The sequence below is a fragment of the Plectrocnemia conspersa genome, unplaced genomic scaffold (genome assembly GCF_051122295.1).
Source record: "Plectrocnemia conspersa isolate PC_06_02 unplaced genomic scaffold, ASM5112229v1 ptg000010l, whole genome shotgun sequence".
Lineage (NCBI taxonomy): Eukaryota > Metazoa > Arthropoda > Insecta > Trichoptera > Polycentropodidae > Plectrocnemia > Plectrocnemia conspersa.
The window spans coordinates 15,389,275-15,412,795 of record NW_028277174.1 but is presented as its reverse complement, the minus strand read 5'-3'; the positions used below and the strand labels follow the sequence as shown (position 1 = coordinate 15,412,795).

Here is a 23,521-nt window from a genome sequence, read left to right as displayed (position 1 = left end):
TATTTTGCTGCAAAACTGATTGAATTATTAACTTTAATTAAATATCTATTAATAATAAATTATTTATTAATTTTAATCTATTCATTTTAAATTATTTATATTTTTCGAATCTATTAATTTTAAATTATTTTTGTCTGTATCTAAAACAAATAATTATTTTTTATCAAAGTTGAGAACTTATGGAAAACTAAGTACTCGTGGCACATTCAACTAAAATATTTTTTTAATATTAAATTTCATACAATTTTTTTAGCGCTAGATAACTTTTATCGGTAGCTATGTAGAGAAATGATACAAGTTGTGTAGCACTTTTGCTCAATAAATTATTAGGAGAAAAATATATATGGTTTTCATTTGACTTACCCTCGTATAATGACGCCCATAGAGGAAAAGGTTCTGAAGCGATGCCAGCGTAATCTAAAATTCCAATAGTGTGCTATCGACCGATTTTTTTATTAAAAAAATATATTAGTTTACGGCTCAGCCGAAATTCGCACATAAACATTTATATATATTGCGCGTGAAAATTCGTCGGAGAGAAATAAAGATTTTTATTATCTATATCGTAATCTTGATCCGAATGTGCAATAAAATGTATTTTAAGGGGTATAACAGTGTCAGCAGGTACTGAGAATTATATTATATATTATATCACGTCTTGATGCTGAAAAATAAAATGCTTAAATAAAAACCAATTCTACGGCATGGAAGTTAGCGAAAATCATTACAGATTTCAGATCTCACGTATTTACGAAAAATTTTAAACGTGACTCTGAATGCATTAAAAATAATAATCACATCGTTTGAATATATTTACACATATGTAGAGAAGCAAGTGTGACCCAGAAAAACTTATATTTAAAAATAATTTAAAATTACTATAAAAGCTTTACTTTTCACAAATTAGGTAAATACTAGGATTGTGATTAAAATGTTATAAGTTTGCCCTAAAACTGAATTTCAATAGTATAAAAACGATCGAAATTATCAATTCTTAAAAAAACACTTATTTGGCGAAAAATTTCGCTTATTTTAAGAAGATTCAATCAAAAAAAGAGCTGTTAATATATGTTGCGTTACTCGCATAGATGATGTCACATCACAATTGATGTCAAAAAACAATTCATTGATCTATCTCGAAAATATTTTTTTAAATATGTCATTTCAGTAAAATTAAACCGGAATACATTTTTACCAGTGAAAATATAAATTATCTAGCAGATGCTAGTAAAATTATATGATTTGAACTTTTCTATATGTAGCAATATATATATATTTACATTTTTTTTAAAAAGTCTTCTTTATGTTAAATTTATGCCGCACATAAAAATGAAACTGCTGAAGCTCAGCTGCAGCATTATTGTTTAACCTTTAGTAGTCTAAAGGTATGTACATCATGCCCAATAATTCCAGTATTTTATTTCATTAGTTACTCAAAATATATTACGGTAAAAATATTTTGTAATTCCTAATCATTTTACCTGGAATTTTTGAATTACTAATCCATCGATGGATTTCAGAAACAATTTTTTGACCAGTCTGTAGCAGCCGCTCAAAACCTAGAGTATATAAGCTAAACAGCGTTAAAGGAGTGAGACAAAATAAACAAATAATCTAATGAAATTTAGTGAAACATTTAGCGTTATAATTAAAATGTTTTTATGAAGCAACATTAAATATATCTACTGATAATGCACGTATTTCGCAAACTATTTCACTGTTTCATAAAAAAAATAAAAAAAATCTTATCACATTAACTATTTTAAATCTACAAATTAAAAGCCTTAAATTAAAAATAGTTAAAACAAAATATGTCGTTTTTTATATTAAGGCATTAATTTGTGATAACAGTAGCAATATTACATTGTATCAATTACTATGCATCAACATCAATTGCCGATCTTAATACCATTTAGGAGGCTAACTATGTTTTAATTATTATTAGAATAAGACTACTTTTTGCCCAGCATCGCCAGTAAACAGCTGATTAGCTCATCTAGACAAATATATGCAAACAGTCAATCATACTTGTTATTTAAAATGTGATTAAATTATTGTGTGATACATATATATGTACAATACATGACGAGTGTTAAAAAAAACACAATATTAGGTTCAGTTCCGATTGAAAACAGAGGTGACTCTTTAGTATTCTATATAGATTTATTTATGTTACCTTATGTAGGAATTCTTTTACTATTTATTCGCATAAATTAATAATATATAGGATAATATACATACGTATATCGCAATTTTTATATAAAATAACTTGGACGAAACTGTGTCAACTCTTTCTGAAACAGAACGGAAACGTTTGAAAATCCCTGCAGAGAAAAATATCAGTAACCATACCCCGACTACGATAACTTAGTTTAGCGCTAGACCGCAATATAAACGTGAAAAGAAATATCAAATAATAGAATTCGAAAAAGTGGAGCGAAACGTCTGAAAGATTTTTAATATCAGCGGCGCGTATCTCTCCTGCATTGTCTTTTCGTTTCTTCGTAATATTTTCTACTTCTTTCTTATTAATATCACTAAGATCAAAGTGAAATTTTAGGGAGGACAGATTTATGGTACTTGTTCTGATATTAAAAAAATACCATATATTTTTATATTATAGTATAGTTTCTAAAAAGAAAGGGACATTTAACGCCTTTTTTAATATTTAGAAATGTAATATAATATCTGTATTATTTAGGGACTCGAACGCGACTCTCTAGCTTTGAAAGTCAACTTCAGATAAGTGCCTTATTGAGTAGATGCTACGTCAAGAATACAATCAATTGTATCCCAAAGCTCCTAGCAGAATAGACATATAACAGAAAAAATCATAACACATACGATCAGCAAGAATAAACCAGATTTAGACCATGATTTCATTTATACGCAATCACGATGGTCTTAATTTAAATTAAATAAATAAATATAGTCAATTTATGTGGTGATCGATAGTCAGAAATTCATCAAACGAGTAAAAATATATTATGAGCCAGCAAAAGTTTTTTTTTCATCTCAATTAGGGATTCCAATCCCGGGATCCCGGGATCCCGAACGATTTTCGATACCCGATGAGTCCCGGGATTATAAAACATAATCCCGAATTTTTCGGATTGGTTGATTTATCAAGCACAATCGAATTATTATTGACAACATCGTTATATTTCGTGTACAAACTTGCGCGAGTTGCACGTGTCATCTGTGAATCTTTGAGGCTGTGAGTCTGAACGTGCTTTTTCAGCAGCAGGCTGCTTAGGAACCAAAATCAGATCAAGGCTAAATGATAAAACACTTGATGCTTTGATGTTACTTCGTGAGTTTTATTCAAAATAATGTTTTCAATTAATTGTGTCTATGAATGTATATACCTATGTACATACATTGTCAAAAGTTCATTTTTTTCTTCTCAAATGAATATATAAGACCTTCCCTTTTTTATTTTTATTATATTATTTTCTATTTTAAGTCCAAGACTAAAATTATCCGTACTTTATACATTGTACGTTATAAAAAACAGATGTAAAAATATATTGTATTATTCATTTTAAATTATTTTTATTGATAAAATAACATGAAAATTATCCCGGGACTGGTCCCGGGATCCCGGGATCGACTAATTGCAATACCGAAATCCCGGGATCAAAATTTTGGCCCGGGATTGGAATCCCTAATCTCAATGCATCACTGTGGATCGAAATAAAAGTGATAAATCTCCAATACTTCCTTGGAATGCGCATTATGAATTTTCACATTCATTGATATAATCTCTTTGTCAGAAGATATTATATCAAAATTCAACTATGTCAAAATTTCATCCCCTACGCATAGTGAGCGGGCTTCTAATCTGCCTTCTGAAGTTTTTAGAGTGTGTGTTTTGCTTTTAAGCAAGAAATATATTACAAATATTTATTTGTTCAAAATTTAAGTGACTTTGTGTTGACTGGTTTAACAAATTTTACACAACTTAAAAAATATTTAAACGTTTTTTCGGTTAAACATATGTTCTAAATGTTTCAGAAACTTTTAATTGAATTTCATTTTTAAATTTATAAACATATTAATGGATCACTCTGTATAAAATACATTGTGTACATTAAAAAATACATCTTTAAACGTTGGAAGTTATTAAAACATTTTCAGCGTAAAGAAACTCCGTCTCGACGCCATCCATTGTATCGGCGAAAGATCGACGCTTTATGAAAGCGGTAGATTCTGAACGTTGGACTTTTATTATACGCCATCGTGAAATATGACGGCGTAAATGAACAATTATGTTTATATTTTTAATGAGGAGACCGGAGAATTTATACGGTCGTAAGAAAGCTACGTAGCGTGAAGCCTCCGCGGAAAGGTTTTAATATTAATAATGGTTTTCATTGTCGCTTAAGGAGGCTTTAAGCGACAAAAGAAAGAACGAAGGAAATGGTTAACGCTTTTTCGCCGACGAATAGGAGGGGGGTATTTGGCTAAAAATGATGGATGGGTCGCCAATATATTGTTGTAGAATAAAGAACAAAATTGTGGTATTTCGCTGTACCGTGAAGTATTACAAGTGCCGCAAATATGTTTCTTTTTATTTTTAATCAAAATTGTATGCCAAAGATATTAAATTCCAATAATCGAGAATTAATACACGTATATTATATAACTAAGAATATATTTTACAACTTGCTTCCAAGTTACACGCTCAACTCCTAATCTAATTTTCCCACTTCAGAATAGTTTAATAATAATCTTCAATGCACCATACAAAAATAAATATATAATTTAAAAGTATAGATTTTTTGTAAGTTATGTATTGAAAATGGTCAAGCAAAGGTATGTGAAACTTTGTATACTTTCGTATCTGAGAACAAACTTCGTCTCTCCCGGGAAATAAGCGAAAAAATAACTTAATAACACTTGAAAGGACTAAAATCAGATTTCAAAAAGTACTTTTCAAACTGTACTAAGAAATATATCCATAGGATTCAGAATACTTATGAGAAGCTTAATTATATATCAAGGAAAGATAAAACTTCTAATATATATTATTCTAACCTTTTGTAATTGTTGTCAATAACCAAAATCACATATATATTAAATAAACATAGTAATACATGATTCAGGATTGTATTAGTTGTGTGACTTATTCGGTTAGATGTCATAAGAGCTGTTTTATACACAGTTATATTACGCAAAAATATAAATTATATCGTATAGATATAAAATGTATTGAATGAGAAAGAGTACAGATTTTCTCACAATAAAAATATATATATTTTAATACTAACGCAGATTTAAACAAAGATTCCAGTCATTTATTTCAGTCATATTGAATAAGTGAGATAACGAAGAGTCTCGAATCCACTATAAGACTGCTTTTCATAAAATTTAGAAAGCAATGGCTTATCGAAAGAAATTTCAGCAAGTCATACTTTTAAGAGATTTTCCGAGAATTTTTTCGAATTGATTAAAACACCAATCAAGAGACAGGGCACACACGCGTCTAAAGTCCTGTGAGCAGTGCCCATAGACCTAGCAGTTGTCGACAAATACGCCTACATTCTTACGATTCCCCCAAACGTATGGGGTGAGGATACGGCTTACGTGCACGACAGTGTATATAACGCGGCACAAAACCGGACTAGACACACTGGACTCCACTACACCTCGACGCTCGGACTACTACTTTGCTCTACGGAGTCGCCTCCTGTTAAAGCATCACCTCTAGAACACGCGCTCAAGTACCTTCGGCTTCAAGAACGACCTACCGACGCATAATAGCGACTACGCACGACCTTTACACTTCAAATATATATGCATTTTCACATTAGATTATTTATATTAAGATTTATTACAAAAAAAATTTAACTCTGTGAAAAGTCGATTCACCACTGATCATTTCATAAGTGTGCTTCCTCATCAAACAATATGCTTTAGTACAAATACTTATGCTTACCAATACACCCATTTTTATTAATTCCAAGTCTGAAGCGAAGTGGTAGAAATGTCAAGTGTCTGGTGAAAGTGTTTTACATTGTATTTTCTCTTATATACTTAATTACTTATTCCTGCTCGCAAACCAATGTGATGATTTGGGACGGTCACCTACTATTTGTTATTGTCTACTAGATATTTATTTATGGCGATGATTCAAAAATCGGTCAATTCGGCAATGAATACGGATCTTAAGGTCCAAGCGTATTTAATACATTAGGCGCATTTCATCGACCCTTCGACTTTGTATTGACACGTGATTTTTTATTATTTAGATAATGAATAATTGTGGATCCTTTTTCAAAGTACCTTCCAACGCATTTTCACAACTGCTCCCATTTTCAGCGCCAAACGCGAGCAGATTCCTAGATAGCCTAATATCTTCTGTAAACGTATAATAAATAATTGTTTAAACCTTGTTCATATATGTAGTTCATCGATTGTTAAACTGCAATCAAAATAATTTATAATGATTCTTGGTTTTTTTTAAATATGTTTATCAGTGACAACAAATTGTATTTGATGACTTTTTTATCAAAAACTCTAATTCTTTCATAACGTCACTGCCACGAACAATATATTTTTACTAGACATGTATCTTTACTTTCAGTATATCTTGCGACTTTAAATTATTTTTAAATCCTGTTAAGCGAGTGTTTTTTTTTATTTTACACTAAACCATGTTTTAAAGTTAGCCTTCGTTTCATATTGGCCATGATGAAAACTGCGAAGAAAAATGTCCCTCGAGACGAAAAGGAGAGGACAGTTACTGAATGGTGAAGAAGACTGATTGGAGACGAATCCGCAGCGGCATGCTCATGGGATGATAAGTGACAGGCGAGCTTAGCGACAGCAAAATGAACACTAATGGCCGACGAGAGAAATGAAGAAAAATGAATAAAAGTTTTCGGTGACAAAGCACCGGCAGCGAATTTTCCTATATTATATATTTTAACATCTCTACTTTGCCTCATCAAGTCAATTTTATTCAGTCATAATTTATTATCCCTGTAATGTATCCCACTCATAGATTTTATATTTCGGCAAAATTATATAATTAAAACAAGAATATTTTATCAATCATATAATTTTATTTACAATTCACAATAACCTTTTACAATCCCCAAAAAAATATAATTGGAAATGGTACAAAATTTACAAACACTTAACAACGTGCGTGTTCGACTTGAAAACAAATATTATTTATAATATATTAACACTTCACATTAAAATAAAATAAAAAACAATCATAAAGGAAGACTATATTTTAGTAATTTGATAGTATATAAAAAAATATCGCAACAAACATCCAAAAATGAGTCGTCGGAATAGCAACAATAGCAATTTTCATCTCATTCTATGTTTATCGACGATAACGATACATTAAGAACATTATTCACAATGATATGTACAAATTGCATACAATGGAATGATTTTTATCGATATAATTAATTCGTGTATATATATAAATATTTAACTATTAAAAAATGACGTTCAGATCTAACAAATGTATATTTGAGTTAGTCATTTGGTATTTAAATAGTTCGAATATAAAAATAATAATTGAAGTATAGGAAATTAACTACGATATGCACAAATCAATAAACCAATTTACAAAAAAATTATTGTCTAATACATATTTACAAACAATGATTCGTTTTTATTAAAATTATTTGTTCGGTCAACATAAAAGTTAATACAATATGAATATTACAACACTTCATAAGAACTTCAATTTGCTACTAATGGAATCAAAGAATTCGCATGCGTCATATCAAATATGTACACTCTGTCAAAAAACATTGTGCGTTCCGCATAAAAAATAATAATATCACCATGATTTTTTATAAATATAATGAGCATAATACACAATTTACACTGTTGCACATTGTCTTTCAATATTGTTTAATTTTGGTATGTATTTTGTGACATTAACACAGCATCGTTCCATTGGGGATAACCATCACATTATCCATTTCATCACAACACAGCGGGGACTGAAAAAAAATAAAGCAAATTTAATACAAAAAATTTATATAAAAAAGATTAAATGCCACAAGAATCAACGCTAGGAACATTATTGTAAATATTAAAAAACAATATTAGCAGATAGGTATTACTCGGTAAAGGTATTCAGCATATTTCTTTGACTGATCGTACGATAGTCCTCAAAAGTAATTAAATGAAAGCAATAATATAATTCAATGTATTACCTTCCGTTCAGGCGGACTTATTTGCGTATCAGAGGCAAAGCCTTCACTAGAGCCCCCAGCGCCCCACTAGGGTGGTAGACCGTGTACCCTCGCTGATAAAAAGTTGTGAAGAATAAAAACTGCCGGCTTGGGACTACCCTCCATATCTAATTCCTGATGGGCAAAAAATATAAATATTAACCATTACTGAAAAAATCAACACATACACATTAAAGAGTTACAATTTTCTCTTAACCAGTAATTGTATTTTTTATAACAAAAAAATACACACGCTATAATAAAAAAACGATATAGAAGATTATCATCAGCAATTTAGTATACTCGTAAATATTAGAAAAAACGATATTTGCGATTTTTCGACATTTTTCGCAAATCGTAACAACTGCTTGAATGTTTTATGTTTATATTATATTTTTCGCGTTACAACATACACGAGAAATGTGTAGCAAAAGTTGACACTATTATAAGATTAATCAATCAAATTTTAGTGACATGAATTTAATGATTAAAAATATATATGTATGTATACGTTTATAATTTATTATATTATATACATAAAATATTATTCTCAATTCTAATTAAATATGTTTGTACACTGAAAATATTCGCTTCAATATCAAATAAAAATAAATTCTTTAGAATTAGTCGACACAAACAATTTCTTGGAAAATTTAGTTTGGAAGTTTATCAACTGTTTTTGCTCTCTCGTCTATTTTGAAATCCTCTTTACTAAGAAAATTAATCTTATGATACAAAATGAACTGATATTGAAACGTATTATATTATCTCGGAGGAATTTTCAAAGGAGAAAATTGTATATTTTGTTTAATGAAATTTTAATTTTTCATCTTACATGGCCAATATTTATGAGGCATCAAAAATGAAAGGATGGTGATGCGAAATGCGAGGCCTCATATACCACATTTGTGCTTAGCATATGGAATCCCAGTATGAAATATTAACTATTATTAAAAAGAAAATCGTCTGAATATCACAATAAGTGTATCTTAGGTATATTTTTACGAAATTAAAAACACTAATAAATTCTCCTTTAGCAAGAACAATCTAACTCCTTAATAATATTCGTGTTAATTTAATTTAATTTTTTAAGTGTTTTTTTAAAACGTAGAATCTAATTATATGCTAAAAATACTATTAGATTTTTTTCTAGACTATACAGAATTTAAAAAATCTTGCCACATTATTTAAACTTTCTCTGTATTAATTAATAATATGTAATGTCAAATTACATACAGCAATCAATAAAAGTGTTTTTTTAATTAATAAAAACGACGACACTATATATCTACATAAATTGTTAAGAAGTAGTCTAGTTTCTTCTCGAGAAAAATGCCAAATCGAAAATTCTCATAATAAAGTCTTTTTGTTAAAAATTAAATTTATACGAATATTTTTAATGGTATACAACCGCTGCATAAGAAAGGGTGGGTCCATGCCAGATGTTTAAAAATATTCACATTTTCTCAGAAGCTTTCAATAGAGATTGAAAGTATTTAAATGGCAAAATATTGTTTACGATTTTCTTAAGCCGACAGATTGCATAAATGTATGGGGGCTTTCTTCAAAGGTACGCTAAAAAAATCCGGTCAACTATCTTAAACTCGTTTTTTAATACTCCAAAGAATTTACGCATGTTGGGTATAAAAGCAGCAGGAATGTTAACAGAATCTTAGTGATTTATCAAAGCACAGTATCGTGACAACGAAACGAGCGTTTCATTCTACGCTTGAATCACCCCGAGTGGGTTACCGAAAGTAATCAGATTATACTATTGTCGAACCGGTATTTAACAACTTATACTACCGGCCGTACACTTGCCAATTATCTTCGTTTACAGATATGCGTTACGTATATGCGTCGAGGGAGCGAGAGGAGTTTTAAAACCTAGATCTATTTGAAGAGGGTCGGTCTGGGAGAGACCGCAGGGTGCGCCTTCTCATATACACGCATTCGCGTCGTTTCATAATTGAAAATTATGAGAAAAGGTGGCAGCGCGTATAAATAAATACGCACACACGCTCGAATTAGGGAAGCGTTAATTAACGCGTAATTCTATTACTAGAGGAATAGAGGTGTGCGTACCTACCGATGCGTGTTACGCCGAAGGGAAAACCGGCTTTCTTGCTTAGGTACTGAGAGAAAATTTATTATTTTTTTCAAAAGCATGCATCTTCGTCAGCGGGCCTTTATAAACGGGCAGGGCTGACACAGCCTCGACTGTTCCGGGGGCGAATGCCCCTTTGTTGCGGGTAATGGACTCGATTAATCGACGGCGTGCATTGTTCGATCCGCTCGACTATCGGATGTTTGAGAATGAGGGTCAGCGGGACTGTAGATAAGCGGGCGTCATCGATTTTGGGAGCGGTGGACGTAAAACAATTTCACAAACATATATTGCGAATGAACACAAGACATACACGAAAGCATAATAGCATTTTGTCATCTATTTGCACGTCCTCTGTGTGTAAATTACTACGAATATATCCATTTTTAACCAATTAAAAGTGTTGAAAATAAAAAGGAAAGTAATACATGATAATGTAGTTAACGTCTCACAAGATTAACATTATAATTCGATATTGTATCTGTAACCATGCATCGAATTACTCTTCAATTGGTGGAAAATCAAACTCTTCGTGCCAATTCGCACAAAATTGACACCCAAATAGATATTATTGATAACTCAATATTATAAATACCTTCCCTCAAAAATATTAGTACGATTAAAAGAACCAGTACTTTAACATATAGCCGAAAAACACAACTCGATACAACAGCTAAGACTCTCTGACTTCTAAGAGTCACAATATAATACGATACTGTGGTAAATCGTACCTTATCGTCTATTTCGGCGTCTATTTGGCTGCAAAGTCAAACCCTATCGGCCTCAAAATTCGAAAAAAAAAGAATATGGTAGATAGGAACAAACTGAGAATATCGGAAAAGTTAACCAGACTCGCATACATGTCATCAAAGGCTCTTACGCTGCGGTTTCAATCCAAGACCGTCCACCATCAGAACCCTTTAAGGTTAATTGTTGGTAAGACAAAGTGATGCCTTATATACCTTGTTATGTACAATTCTGATGTATATATGCATATACATATATAATAGTATATATAGATTATAAAATTCTATATATAAAATACCGCGGCAATAGAGATACAAATCAAATAACAGAATGTGCATACGATATTGAAAATTCATGAAACATAATAGTCCTAAAAGACTACTGCATCTTATGCAAAGAAGCTTATGAATATGGACTCAGGAGAAACGAAAATAAAACAAATATTCGTCACATATTTTTCTATTATTATTAAAGGAGCTATATTGGATAAAGTGTATTTTTTCTGTATAATACAGAATTAAAGACAGACAAATATACATATATTATAATTATATATTGGTGCCTTGACTTACGAGTGTAATTCGTTCCGTGACAGAGCTCATAATTTAAATTACTCGTATGGCAATTCAATTTTCCCCATTGAAATGACAATGCCATTAATCCATTTCAATGAAGAAAATTGAAACAAATTAATGGAAATTGAAATATTCAATATACACTAGCTAAATAAAATTATTTTAAAGTTACGCAATACGTTTTTTTGCTCGTATCTCAAAAATCTCGTAAGTCGAGGTTCCATTTTATACTTCTCGACAAAAACCTTAAAAGGATTGTGAAATATGGGTAAATAAATAAGCATGATTACTATAATATATTTAAACGCAAGATCCTTATAACTATTTTTTTAAGATAAGCAATACCAGTTCAATCTATAACCTGGGAATATCATATACAGAGACAATTGTCGAATTTTGAAACGCTCTGAATATTTCAAGAAAGCGTTAGGAATCTGGTTATGATAGTTGATATGATAAGCTAATCCAAATGATACAATACTATCGAATGATCAACATACATTATTTTTATTGTTTTTCGATATGTCGGCCATGTATTATATACTACCTATTCTACGTTATTTTTATTACATTACATAATTTTCATCAAAATCCCATTAACTTCATACTTTACATGGAATACTTATCTCAATTGAATATGCAGAATAATGCCGAACGAATCTTGCTTACATCGCAATATTCTCTGAAGATGTGAAATTCCCACATCGTATGTACTAATTCATGTGCTTTGAGAGTGCAATAGTCTGACTCTCTCCAGAAGCTGGAAAATAACCTCAGTCTGTCGTTCGTTCAAGCTCCAAGGGTTTCGCATACAGTTCATGGTAACTGAAGCATTAACATTCCATTCCATTTCATATTAGCTAATCTATTTCGCATTGCCATCAATAAGTGTCTCATCTGAACCTCTGAGGGCAGAGCTCTCCGAAAACACTTAGCGTTTCGCAGGCAGCACCAAGATTCAGCAGGCATCTCCATAAAAATTAATGGGGTTGAAATTATTTCGTCCATTAAAGTCTAATTAAGCCGTAACGAGGACGGACGTCTCGCCTTGAATGTAATTATCCGACGAATACAAACAGCTAGGGGACGGGGAGGGACTCGCTTCCTTCCTTCTTGCGGAAGGAAATTCGAGCAGCGCGACTCGGGCTTAATGCAATCGTCGCAGGATTTGCGGTTTAAATTGAGGGAAAACGAGGACGAAATTAAAACGAATAAAAAAAACAGCACGACTTACGATCTCTCCTTCGTCACCGCCAAAGTCGAGCCAGAGCAGTCTCTCGCCGTCGTCAGCCGATGATCGCAACCGGTGGAAGGGCGCTCTCCATAAAACTCTGCCACTAGCTCGCAGGGCGGCTCCTCCTTCGTAATGGAGCCAGAGTTGGGCGGCTCTGCCCAAATGTAGACAGGCTAAAATTAAAATACACAAATGTTTTAATAACTGTACCTGTGTCGGAATCGTAATGTAAAGTTCACGAAAAAATATTTATTATTAATCCTAAACATAATTTCTGTACACTTCTAAATAACTCCTCTCGTTCAGAAAGCTTCGAATTAAAATCAAGTACAATTTCAACCTCTTCTTATCTTGTATTTTTTACCATCCAAAAATATTACAAGAAAAAGATTTTTTATGTAAGAACTAATTTAAGGGTCAGTTATCTCACCTTACGTGAACCATTGCGTTTTACGTTCTCAATTCGAATACAGTATTGACTTTTTGTCTCTTGTCCAGATTTAAGCGTCAGTGTGTTTATTTATATTTACTGCAAAGTTATTTTGTTATAAATTATTATTATGCAACAATCTTTGAGTACAGTTCGTCTAATTACTATATAATAAATGTTAAGTTCTCGTAAAATAATCCAATCAATAATAATGGGCTGAATAATCTAGTCGTCTTCGAAGATCATGAAGTGGGAAGCGGCTGCTTTTTATATATTTTAAATCTCGGTCGACGCTTGGTAATAATTTCGCTCAACTCAAGTCAAAAATACCTAGTGGAAATTATTGATGAAGGTTATCGTCGGAATTTAATTTCGAATAGAAATGCTGACGCAAGCAAATTTTAAATGAAAGTGAATTAAATGCGCTACGTACGCGCTTATATACGCTTCATCGGAGATGAATGGAGTTTGCTTCCTCGCCCACTCTCGACACGACCAACAATTGCGAATATTGGGGGGGTGTTATTAGATATGTTATTTTTTGTCTTTCTTATTATAATATTTGCGTATAAGTCTATGTAATCCCTTGTCAATTCAATACATTCTCTTGTGTTTGGCCGTTAGCTAATCCTTTGGAATCTCTAATTGTAATATACACATACACGGCATAAAAATGCCATTTGTAGGAGTCGTAACGACTATTTACAATGTTGTTTATTGCGCTTTTAACACATGTGTGCAACAAGTTCTTTGCTCACAGTCAATGCGTAAATTTTAATAGGTAATACCAGTCTAGGTGGTCTAGTTCGTGGTCCCTACATTTCAATAATTTATTTATTTAAAAATAGCATTTTCTATTTAAATTATAAAAAAAAAAAACACTTTTGCTATTGTGTTCAGTTAGTTGATACGCTACTCATTTTACTTGTTTTCATTATTCCAACTTAGTTAAAGTAAGATTTGCCTTGATTTTGGCAGTTAAGCTGCCGCTATCCACTTACCACTTTTAGTCTTTAACTTTGAAACTCCTAAAACCATATCTGATATTTTAAAACGTTTTTAATTGCAGTAGTTCCTGTTTTTGTTATTTATGCCTAAAAACTATCGAACAAAAACTTGTTTAATACTGATTCAAACATATAAAAAACATTTTCAATTTAACCATTTGTATTTTTATGAAAGCTTTTAAGCTGGAAAGTGTCTCGATTAACCAGAAGCAACTGCGTTAACATTACGATGGAAACCGCAGCGTTTTATTTCGCAAAAATCGAACTTTATGGTACACCATAACGATTGAATTTAACAGCTGCTTTTTATGTGCGAACGTAAAAAGCAGGAAAAATTATTATAAAAAAGCACCAGAACGCGCAATACTGATTGGAAGCGTCAACGTCCATCCGAAAAAAATAAAAGCGAAAATCGTCAAATCAAAACTGTGAGCACAAATAAATATTTGACATGACGCATGCGAGCGGTTAAATTTGTTTCGCATGAATTTTACGCCAAAATAAAAATCGTATGCAGCAAAAAAATTGCGCATCTGTTTATTCTGTACAATGCTTTAAACTTCAATAACATGTGTAGGTTGACATTATTTTTATTTATACCTATATTATTTTTCAAGCAATGCTTACGCGCAATTTTATTAAAAAATAAATCATTTTTACTATATATTTTAAGTCAATGGCGGTACGATATCGATTCAGTCGTAGAGCGTGATTAACAAGTCGTCTCAAGTGGCCGTGGTGGACTTGAGTTAAACTCCAAGCTGGTCTGTCTATGAACGTATGCTCGACTCTGAATATCGAATTTTAATGGGATTAAAATACCTTTGAAAATAAATCAGTGGCACGTCTTTAAATGATATATGATCCTCCATGCTCGATTTTTGAAGCATTAAAAACGGACTGTTATTAATTGTTCATAGGATCACAGCACATGATTTAATACAACTGACACTATGTTTTTTGAAAACTTGAAAGATGTAATACTTACGGAAGACAAATTCTTTCTGGTTCATAACAGCTTCGTGAGCGCCGCTGACCAATGCTCCAGCCCACGCCGCAAGATCCCGGTGCGTTTCTGCCCGCAAATTCCTTTGGACTACACCCCTAGCCGTCCCACACCTCACGGTCAAAACCAAGGGTCCACCTGAACCCCCGGGGACCGCAGCTGCAGCTCTCGCCCATCCAACTAACCGCAGCGCGGCCAGAGGCAGAGTCTCCGCCGGGGAGCCCCACGCCTCCACCGACCAAGGAGCGACTTCGTAAAGCCTGTAACAAAATAAAGATATTATAAATAACTAAATTTTGATTTATATTTACAATTAAAAATTCGTTCCATGGACTTATAGTTTCTAATGATAGGTCGCGGTCGCGATCGAGAACTTCTATCAACCATCAATGAGGGAAGATTGAGTACTTCGGGCACAAGATTCTAGGTCCAAAATAAAAGCTTCTTTATACCTCAATATTGAGAAAAAATTAAGGAAACAAATAGATCGAAAGAAAGAATATGTCGTGGTTGCGAAACTATGGAAAAGAAACTATTTCCAACATTTTGTTTCATTCAACGAACGAATGCTACGTATTTCGGTCATAGTAGACACATCAATAAACATTTTTTTACAAATGTTTTTCTAAGGCGTAAAGCATTTTTTTCTTAAGAAAATGCGTCTTACTGTCTCGCATTTCGAAATAAATATAAGCACATAAAGGACCATGAAATTTAGAGCAACAGTAGTCACTCATGTTTATTGATAAAAAATGACTATCAGTGTTGCTCAATTGTTTCATTCTAAGATGTTTTTAAATTTCATTCAAAATAGTATGAACGAATATTTTACGAATATTCGATCAATAATTCTAATATTCGGTGGAGAAGTAAGGAAAGGCACATAGCAGTATTAGTTTGTTTCAATGCTAAATAATAAGTGTTGGTTCGTTGTTTGTTGTTATTTACAGACTATTAAAATTAAACAGACTTTTCCAACATTAAATCAATTTTTCTTAATTAACACAGAATAGTTCCGTTTTAGAATTTGCTCCAATCTCGTGCGGAAATATGAGATTTAAAGCGGTCCTCGGGATAATCAAGGTTTAATAATAACAAATTGTTGTTTAACGCTGTAATTCCAGGGTCCCGGATTAACGAATGGGCTCACAGCTTACGGCCCACACGCGCTTGATTTATAGAATCTCGCCGTTAATCTCCAATTAACCGGTGAGATCTTGCCGCGATTTTCATCGGAAAATTTTCTCACGGGCTCGCGTGACCGCCTTCGTTTAGTTGTACAAATTCGACCAGGGGTAGAGGCTCTGTATTATATGCATACCTACCTGTAAAGGTGTGGGCGCTCTCTATATAATAAATAGGTTCAGCTTAATTTGTAAAATCGCTTTTCAGCGTTATTGTTGGCGTCCAATTAGACGGTTCGTTACGGTGCCGATAATTAAGTGCTAAACTGGGAACGAGTCATTTATCAATTCGCGATGGTCGATAAGCCGGATTGATGGACAGGATTCGCGGTGGCGATCAACGTTTTCTTTTCGATTCTAAATACTTTATAAGAAACGGTCAATAGCGCTAGAATACTTTAAAAAGATATACAGTATACAAAAATGAACGGTCTACTAAATAATAGAACTTCAAATTATCTAAACTATATATTAATATCATATAAAAATAATAGCGAATAATTAACACAAACTTTAGAAAACATTTGTCTTATAATATTATCATTATGCACATTACTTGAAAATTCGAAGCTTTTCATACTCTCAAATATATATTATAGAATTTAATTGTACTTTAAAATATTTTGCTAATAATATTTTTTTTATTGAATTTTTAATGTTAAATATATTTACTTATTTAATTTGCTTAGCCAGTCTTTGCGGTCGATGTCTAAGCTATACAAGTTTAAATTTTATTGAATACTTTTTTTTTAATTAATACTACAATATGCTTAAACAGACATTATAGCCATTTTCTACATAAAGATTTTAAATATGTAACGAATTTTTTGCTACCCCGTAATGTAATATAAATGAATGATACAATGTGCATGCATATAGCTAAATGAAACTGGAGTGACTCTTGAAAATGAATGGTATGCAAATACGAATTTAAAACGAATGAACCCTAATACTGACAAAGCAATGCAGATTGAAAAGTATAAATCGTTGTATAAAATGTATATAAAAATAGAATATTATATATAATTATTAAGAATGAATATTAGTAATAAAATGCAATGCGTGTGTAATTTAAATTAAACCTCGAAATCATCTCGAAATAAGACACTGATAAGAAAATATATCTCATTGTTTATCTTTAATAAAAATATTCTTTAATAAAAAATTTCAGTTCATATACTGAAAAATCTACTGAACCTTTTGTATAAGTGAGCCGATTTTCAGCGGAGTTATTTGTGGCACTTTTCGTGGACTTTTTAGTATATTTGAGTACATATATTACAGTGAATGTGTATTACCAGTAAAATTATATTTTCACTGGTGTTTTAGTTTTACCTACTAGCGAAAATATAGTTTAACTGATGCGCTAGTGAAATTATATGCTGCTCTAAATTGCCTGAAACTTAACGAATAACCTAAACGAATTAACCAAACACAACTTGACCTAATGAAAGTTCTAGAACTAACAAATGTTTTTGAACTTTCACTAGATTAGGTTTGGTTTTGTATTAATGTATTTTTTGATCACGTGGAAATACACGCACCAGATCATCCGTTTGTGAATAAATAAAGCAATAAAATTGTAATCCAATTGTTTGATACATTTCAAGTGGCTGAGTTGGTAGTACATATTCACTGTAACATATACATATTATACATAAAAGTAATATTGATGATAATCAAACCAAAATAACAGATAATTTTCCATACGGAATCATCTATTGAAAATTTTCTTTTATTCATAGCACATAATTAAATTTGAAAAATATTAATTTAATTCACCCTTAGCGATGCTCGAAATTAATATTATTTAATCACCAAAACGAAGTTTAATTTATTTTGATTTAATTACGCGTTATTTTTTTATTTGTAAAAGTACCTTAAATGCTCCAAATAATTTTAGTATTAAATACTAAAGATTATGTTATTTATTTTAAATGAAAATAAGTTTGATATGCCTGCTGCATATAATTAATTAATCTTTAGTACTTTTTTTACATAGGGGTATATTGCTGATAGATTTTACATAAGAAGGTACCTTGAAAAGAAATTGTCATAAGATTCCCCTGAAACATTTAATTTGACGACCTCTTAAAGTTGGATGCGGATTTTAGCATATGCAGAAAAATCTCTTAAGATATAATAGAAAATAAAATTAATTTGACTTAGCTCAGAAAAGGGATAAGAAGCTCTTTTACACTGCAGAAATCGAATGGGATTCTTTTCATGACCATATAAAAGTAAATGGGCTGTCGATATATTTTGTTAAGGAGCCGCGTTACATTAGACTCATCCTTTCGCACAATATATACTTGGAGAGACACGCTAGACTAAGAAGCCGAATTTATAAATTTCAGAACAAAGATGATAAATTTTATTTCAATTGTAGCGAGTATTAAAATCTTAGAATCCATAATAAAGGTCGAATAATGTCAGCAAAATAATTCTACTTTAGTATGATAAACCAAGTGAAATCTAGGATACTATCTCTTGGTACTGTGGCGACCACACATATAGGCACATTTAAAAAGGCGATTGTCTCATTGTTATTGACCGTGACCAAAAACGTTCATTCATAACAATGAGACAAACATCATGGCACAAGAGGGATTTCTTTTGACCACACACAACACGAGTCGTTAAGAGAATCCCTTTTGTGACAAAACGGCATGGACGCAATCACCACAATGCAAACCCTTTCCGAAGAATTCGAAAGTCTGGAGTCAAGCAAAAAACTCGCTTTCGAAAATACACATCTGATTTCTCGAATTCTAAGAAGCCACTGCAGCGATTGGCTATGAAATCGATGCACAATCGCGATTGGTCAGCTAACGTGCATCTTCCTTAAAGGATATAAGCCCGGACTCCGAAGAGGAGAGGGCAGACGGTCCATGGCACTTGAGACAGATGATCGGAGGCACCACAAGAGACGGCCCAGACAGCAGAGCCAGCGACGCAGACAACCAGAGAGCCAAGATTTACCAGCAGCCATCCGGCAGAACCAGCTACGCGCCCTCACCGACAGATTTGAATATCACACATGACACTCGCCGCATGCAGAGCATCATCTACAGCCACCTGCATGCCTTCATCGCGAGAAACGTCACGCCGTAATCTTCCATAGTCAAAATGTAATTATAATTTAATAAACAATCGAATAGGATTCACCGAAGAGTCTCATTGGCCGCGAGGTCAACCACCCCTAGGGCTACGCCCCCTAAAGTACTAAAATATGCATAAACTATTTTTAAGACCTGTTTTCATACGAGCTGTAACCGCAGCGAGTGCCCCATCTACAGTATCCAAGGACTTTTATCAAAATTAGAATTTAGTTTGGATTAAATTTGGAGGATTTTTAAACTGACCATATATGATGATTTACTTGAATTTATACTCTTAATCAACGCGGACGATTAAGATTGGACGATTAAGATTGGAGGATTTTTTAACTGATCATATATTATTGTTTATCGTGAATATATACATGAAAGATTTTGTATGCTGGATAGGAAGGGTTCGAAAAAAAGTTAACAGCATATAAATATCATGATATTTAAAATACACTTCAGATATAGATACAGGTGTATCACGGGACGAACTCAGATCCAAATAGCAGACATAGCCGAATCAAAGCGCACTTCAATTTGATCCCCAAGCAATTTGAATTAATCGCTAGAACTGAAATAGCTTACCGCCGCCAAGATTACACGCGAGAGAGTGAGCAGGTGCCATACTACGAAAGGGGAGTGAGTGGGGTCCGAATCCACCCCGCGGCCGCCATTTGCATGCCTCTAATGAATGGACGGGGCGGCTCGCGCTCAGCCAATTTGGCCCAATTATCCCCAATTTCCACACGCGAAACCCCGCGGCCCCGGGCTGCGGCCCGAAAAACGCCACTGTTTTCTCCTCGGCCATCGATTTGCCATTAGCGGCGGAAAAGCGCACCTTGCAGTCAGACGATCGCGATAGCAGACCACTCTTCGATGGTAGGATCTTCTGTACAAAATCGCAAAATAGCGTGACGGCGCAAAAGTGCGTAAGTACAATAATAATAATATTTTCTGATGCGTTAACGAAATGGAGATGGATCGCCTCCCTTTGAACTACCACTATGCCCCCCAACGAGGTTGTACTTTGTAGTCAATTAGTGGAAACTTTGCCGCCTAACGATGACCTACCTTATCTTATATGAACGATCGCAAGAATGTTAGCTACATTTTTTTTTTCAATTTGTTTAATTGAATATGCGTGTAATAAGCATTTTTTTACGTTGAGTGTTAATATTTAGTCCTACAACACTTTTTTTATTATTATCACACATACATTTCACCGTTTAAATCTTAAAATATCAAAGCTAACACATATCAGAACAAGGCAAAGCTTTTTCAATATACGAACTCCCTAAAAAATTTAAACATTCTAAAACTGAAAAGGAAGTAAATAGATCAATAAGAAAAATGTAAGCATCCTGCGGTAGATAACGATTAAATTTGCAAAGTTTGCTTACAGAAAATTTTAAGTGTCATTAGAAATTTGAAGAACAAGAAAACCTAGAATTGACAGATTTGACAACACATTGATCAAACACCTTTCTGAAATTTTAATTCATTACTTAACAAACATCTTTAACGCTTACTTATATTTTAGATATTTCTCCAACATATAGAAAACCGCTGAAGTTCACCCGATACAATTCCAGTTTATTACTATGTCATTTAGTATAATATAATATTTTCTCTCGCGTAAAAATAATTATTATTGACGAACAGTTCAACTTCCGCAAAAACCACTCAGGTATGAGCTAATGTTGATTTTAATTTTGAGATAGAATAGAGGCCTTTTAATGTTAGATATAGAAAAAGCTTCCCAAACCGTATTGCATAACGGTTTGATTCACAAATTAGACAAATATAAGACCCCCGACTATCTGCAACACTAAATACACTCATACCTAAGAAGTAACTGCTATATTGTTTTAGTTTAAAATTTCAGCTGGAGTTTCTCAAGGAAGTTTACTCGGGACGCTTCTCTTTATCTTGTATACTAACGATATCCCAAAACTAAAAATATACCCGTTTATCTATGTACTCTGACGATACAGCAATTTGAATGCTTAGTTTTTCCAGCCAATCAACAACAAATATTTTGAGAGGTGGAAAATAAAATAAGTAAATTATATTTACGAAACGTGGATAAACTTTCCCACCGCCTCTCGAAAGTAAACTGGGCAGTAACAAAGAATGGAAATCTAGCGTTAAATACCTGAGCTCACACCTGGACAAACTTCGGTCTATAGAGCTTGCTGCTATTGCGGCTCTCAGACCGGTATTTAATAGAAAGAGCGCGCTTATCACAAACAATAAAATTTTAATATTTTAAAATTCACGTAAAAAGCAACAAAATCGTGTCGGCACCGTTGCAGTGTTGTATTATTAGTGTATAATTATAAATTCAACACCTTTTTTAAAATATGTTTAATTATTGGTATAGATTATTTATATGTATAATTACTCGCACAGTATACTAATATTATATAACATATAAAAATATATATAAATATTATAAATAATATTTGTTAAGAGCCAACCCTGAGGCACTCTCTGATAAATAAGTTTTTCATTAGACTTAATTAAAATTATTTAAAACTACAATGTAATCAGCGAAAGAAACGCGTTCAAAATTACGATTCCAAGAATAATTTCAGCTAAAAGGATTCAGAATACCGCAAAAGGTCGAAAATCACTTTTAAAATATTTCATGTTATCCCACAAAGTAAACGTGTGAAGCTGTCGAGTGATTAAATAATAATTTACTGTGTTTTTACCATAGGAACGATAACCAGAAAATAAAGTTAGAACCAGGGTAAAAAAGTAAAAGTATTACTCAAGATTACTACGGTAATTTAAACGTATAGATAGAGACAAATAAATAATGAATGATTCAACTGATTGAAAGAATAGTAGATGAATTATTTTGTTTACGAGCAACCAGATAGCTCGAATGGACCTAAAAGCAAATACTGACAAATGTTTATTTAATAATACTCTTACACACATACTACGACGCCGCCGGGCGCCTGATACCGAGAGCCCACAATGGGAATTGTCAATATAAAACCCCAATCGATATAAGCGGTCCAAGCACCCGTGAAAATCTCGATACCACCCCCAGACCACCCCCACCCACCTGTCAGCCGACGAGCAAACAGAGCGGAATCACATTGTGCTCAGGATCAAGGTTACGCTTTTTACCCCTCTGTTTGTTACCCGCGCTGCCGGTGGTAAATGAGTTTTCCCGCGACGAAGAGGCTCGCTTTAAAGCTTTCCCCCACTTATCTGAATTGGCGGAAAAGCTCCTTTATTTTCGCCCGAGCGTGGTACATACTACAGTCTCTCCCGTTGTTTGTTTGTCGTTATGGTTCGATTATGTTCCGCGTCGGGTGGTTAATGGCACGAGAACGTGGAGACGGTTCGACACCAGAAGCGATTGAGTTACCGACGTTGGAGCTTTTAAACTTTTTCGTTTTTAACTCTGCGATAATAAGGTGTGTTTTCATATAATTTGACAATGGTTTTATGTGCTTTTTATTACAATAAAAAAATATAAATCAAGTGAATATAAATACACTGGCTATTCAGAGCTTTTATATCGCGATATCTCGATCAAATGTTCCATGGAAATATAGTAAAAAAATAGTTTTAAATTCTAAATAAAACCTCTTGAAATTTGACATTTTTTGCAAAATCATAAAAATTAAAATCAAACTATAGGAAATGGCCAGCTTCTCGTATATGACGCTAAATAATTATTGTGCAATGCCAGCGTATTATAAAGTCAGTCTCCCAATTTGGATGTCCTGGCTCTAACGGGCATCAAAAGAAGAAGCGATCGTGATTCTCGAAGACGGAACTAAAAACGTAACATATCCTAGATTCTAGGTATTCTAGAATATGCCACGTCAAGCAATCAAGTTAAGTACTAGTACAAAATGGCGCCTCATAGGACAAATTTTACATCAACG

The 23,521-nt window shown here is 32.8% G+C and overlaps 1 protein-coding gene across 1 annotated transcript in view; it reads right to left on the bottom strand.

Moving 5' to 3' along the window:
- Window positions 1-7,050: 7,050 nt before the first annotated feature.
- The window catches only part of LOC148230729 (beta-1-syntrophin-like), an 87,212-nt gene continuing 70,741 nt past the window's right edge, over window positions 7,051-23,521 (bottom strand). The window contains exons 5-8 of the mRNA XM_088193940.1: window positions 15,299-15,576; window positions 12,874-13,046; window positions 8,193-8,345; window positions 7,051-7,976 (exon numbers count right to left, since the gene is read on the bottom strand). Of these exons, the coding sequence (XP_088050066.1) occupies window positions 8,259-8,345; window positions 12,874-13,046; window positions 15,299-15,576 (538 nt within the window). The 3' untranslated portion in view covers window positions 7,051-7,976; window positions 8,193-8,258. The remainder of the gene's footprint in view (window positions 7,977-8,192; window positions 8,346-12,873; window positions 13,047-15,298; window positions 15,577-23,521) is intronic.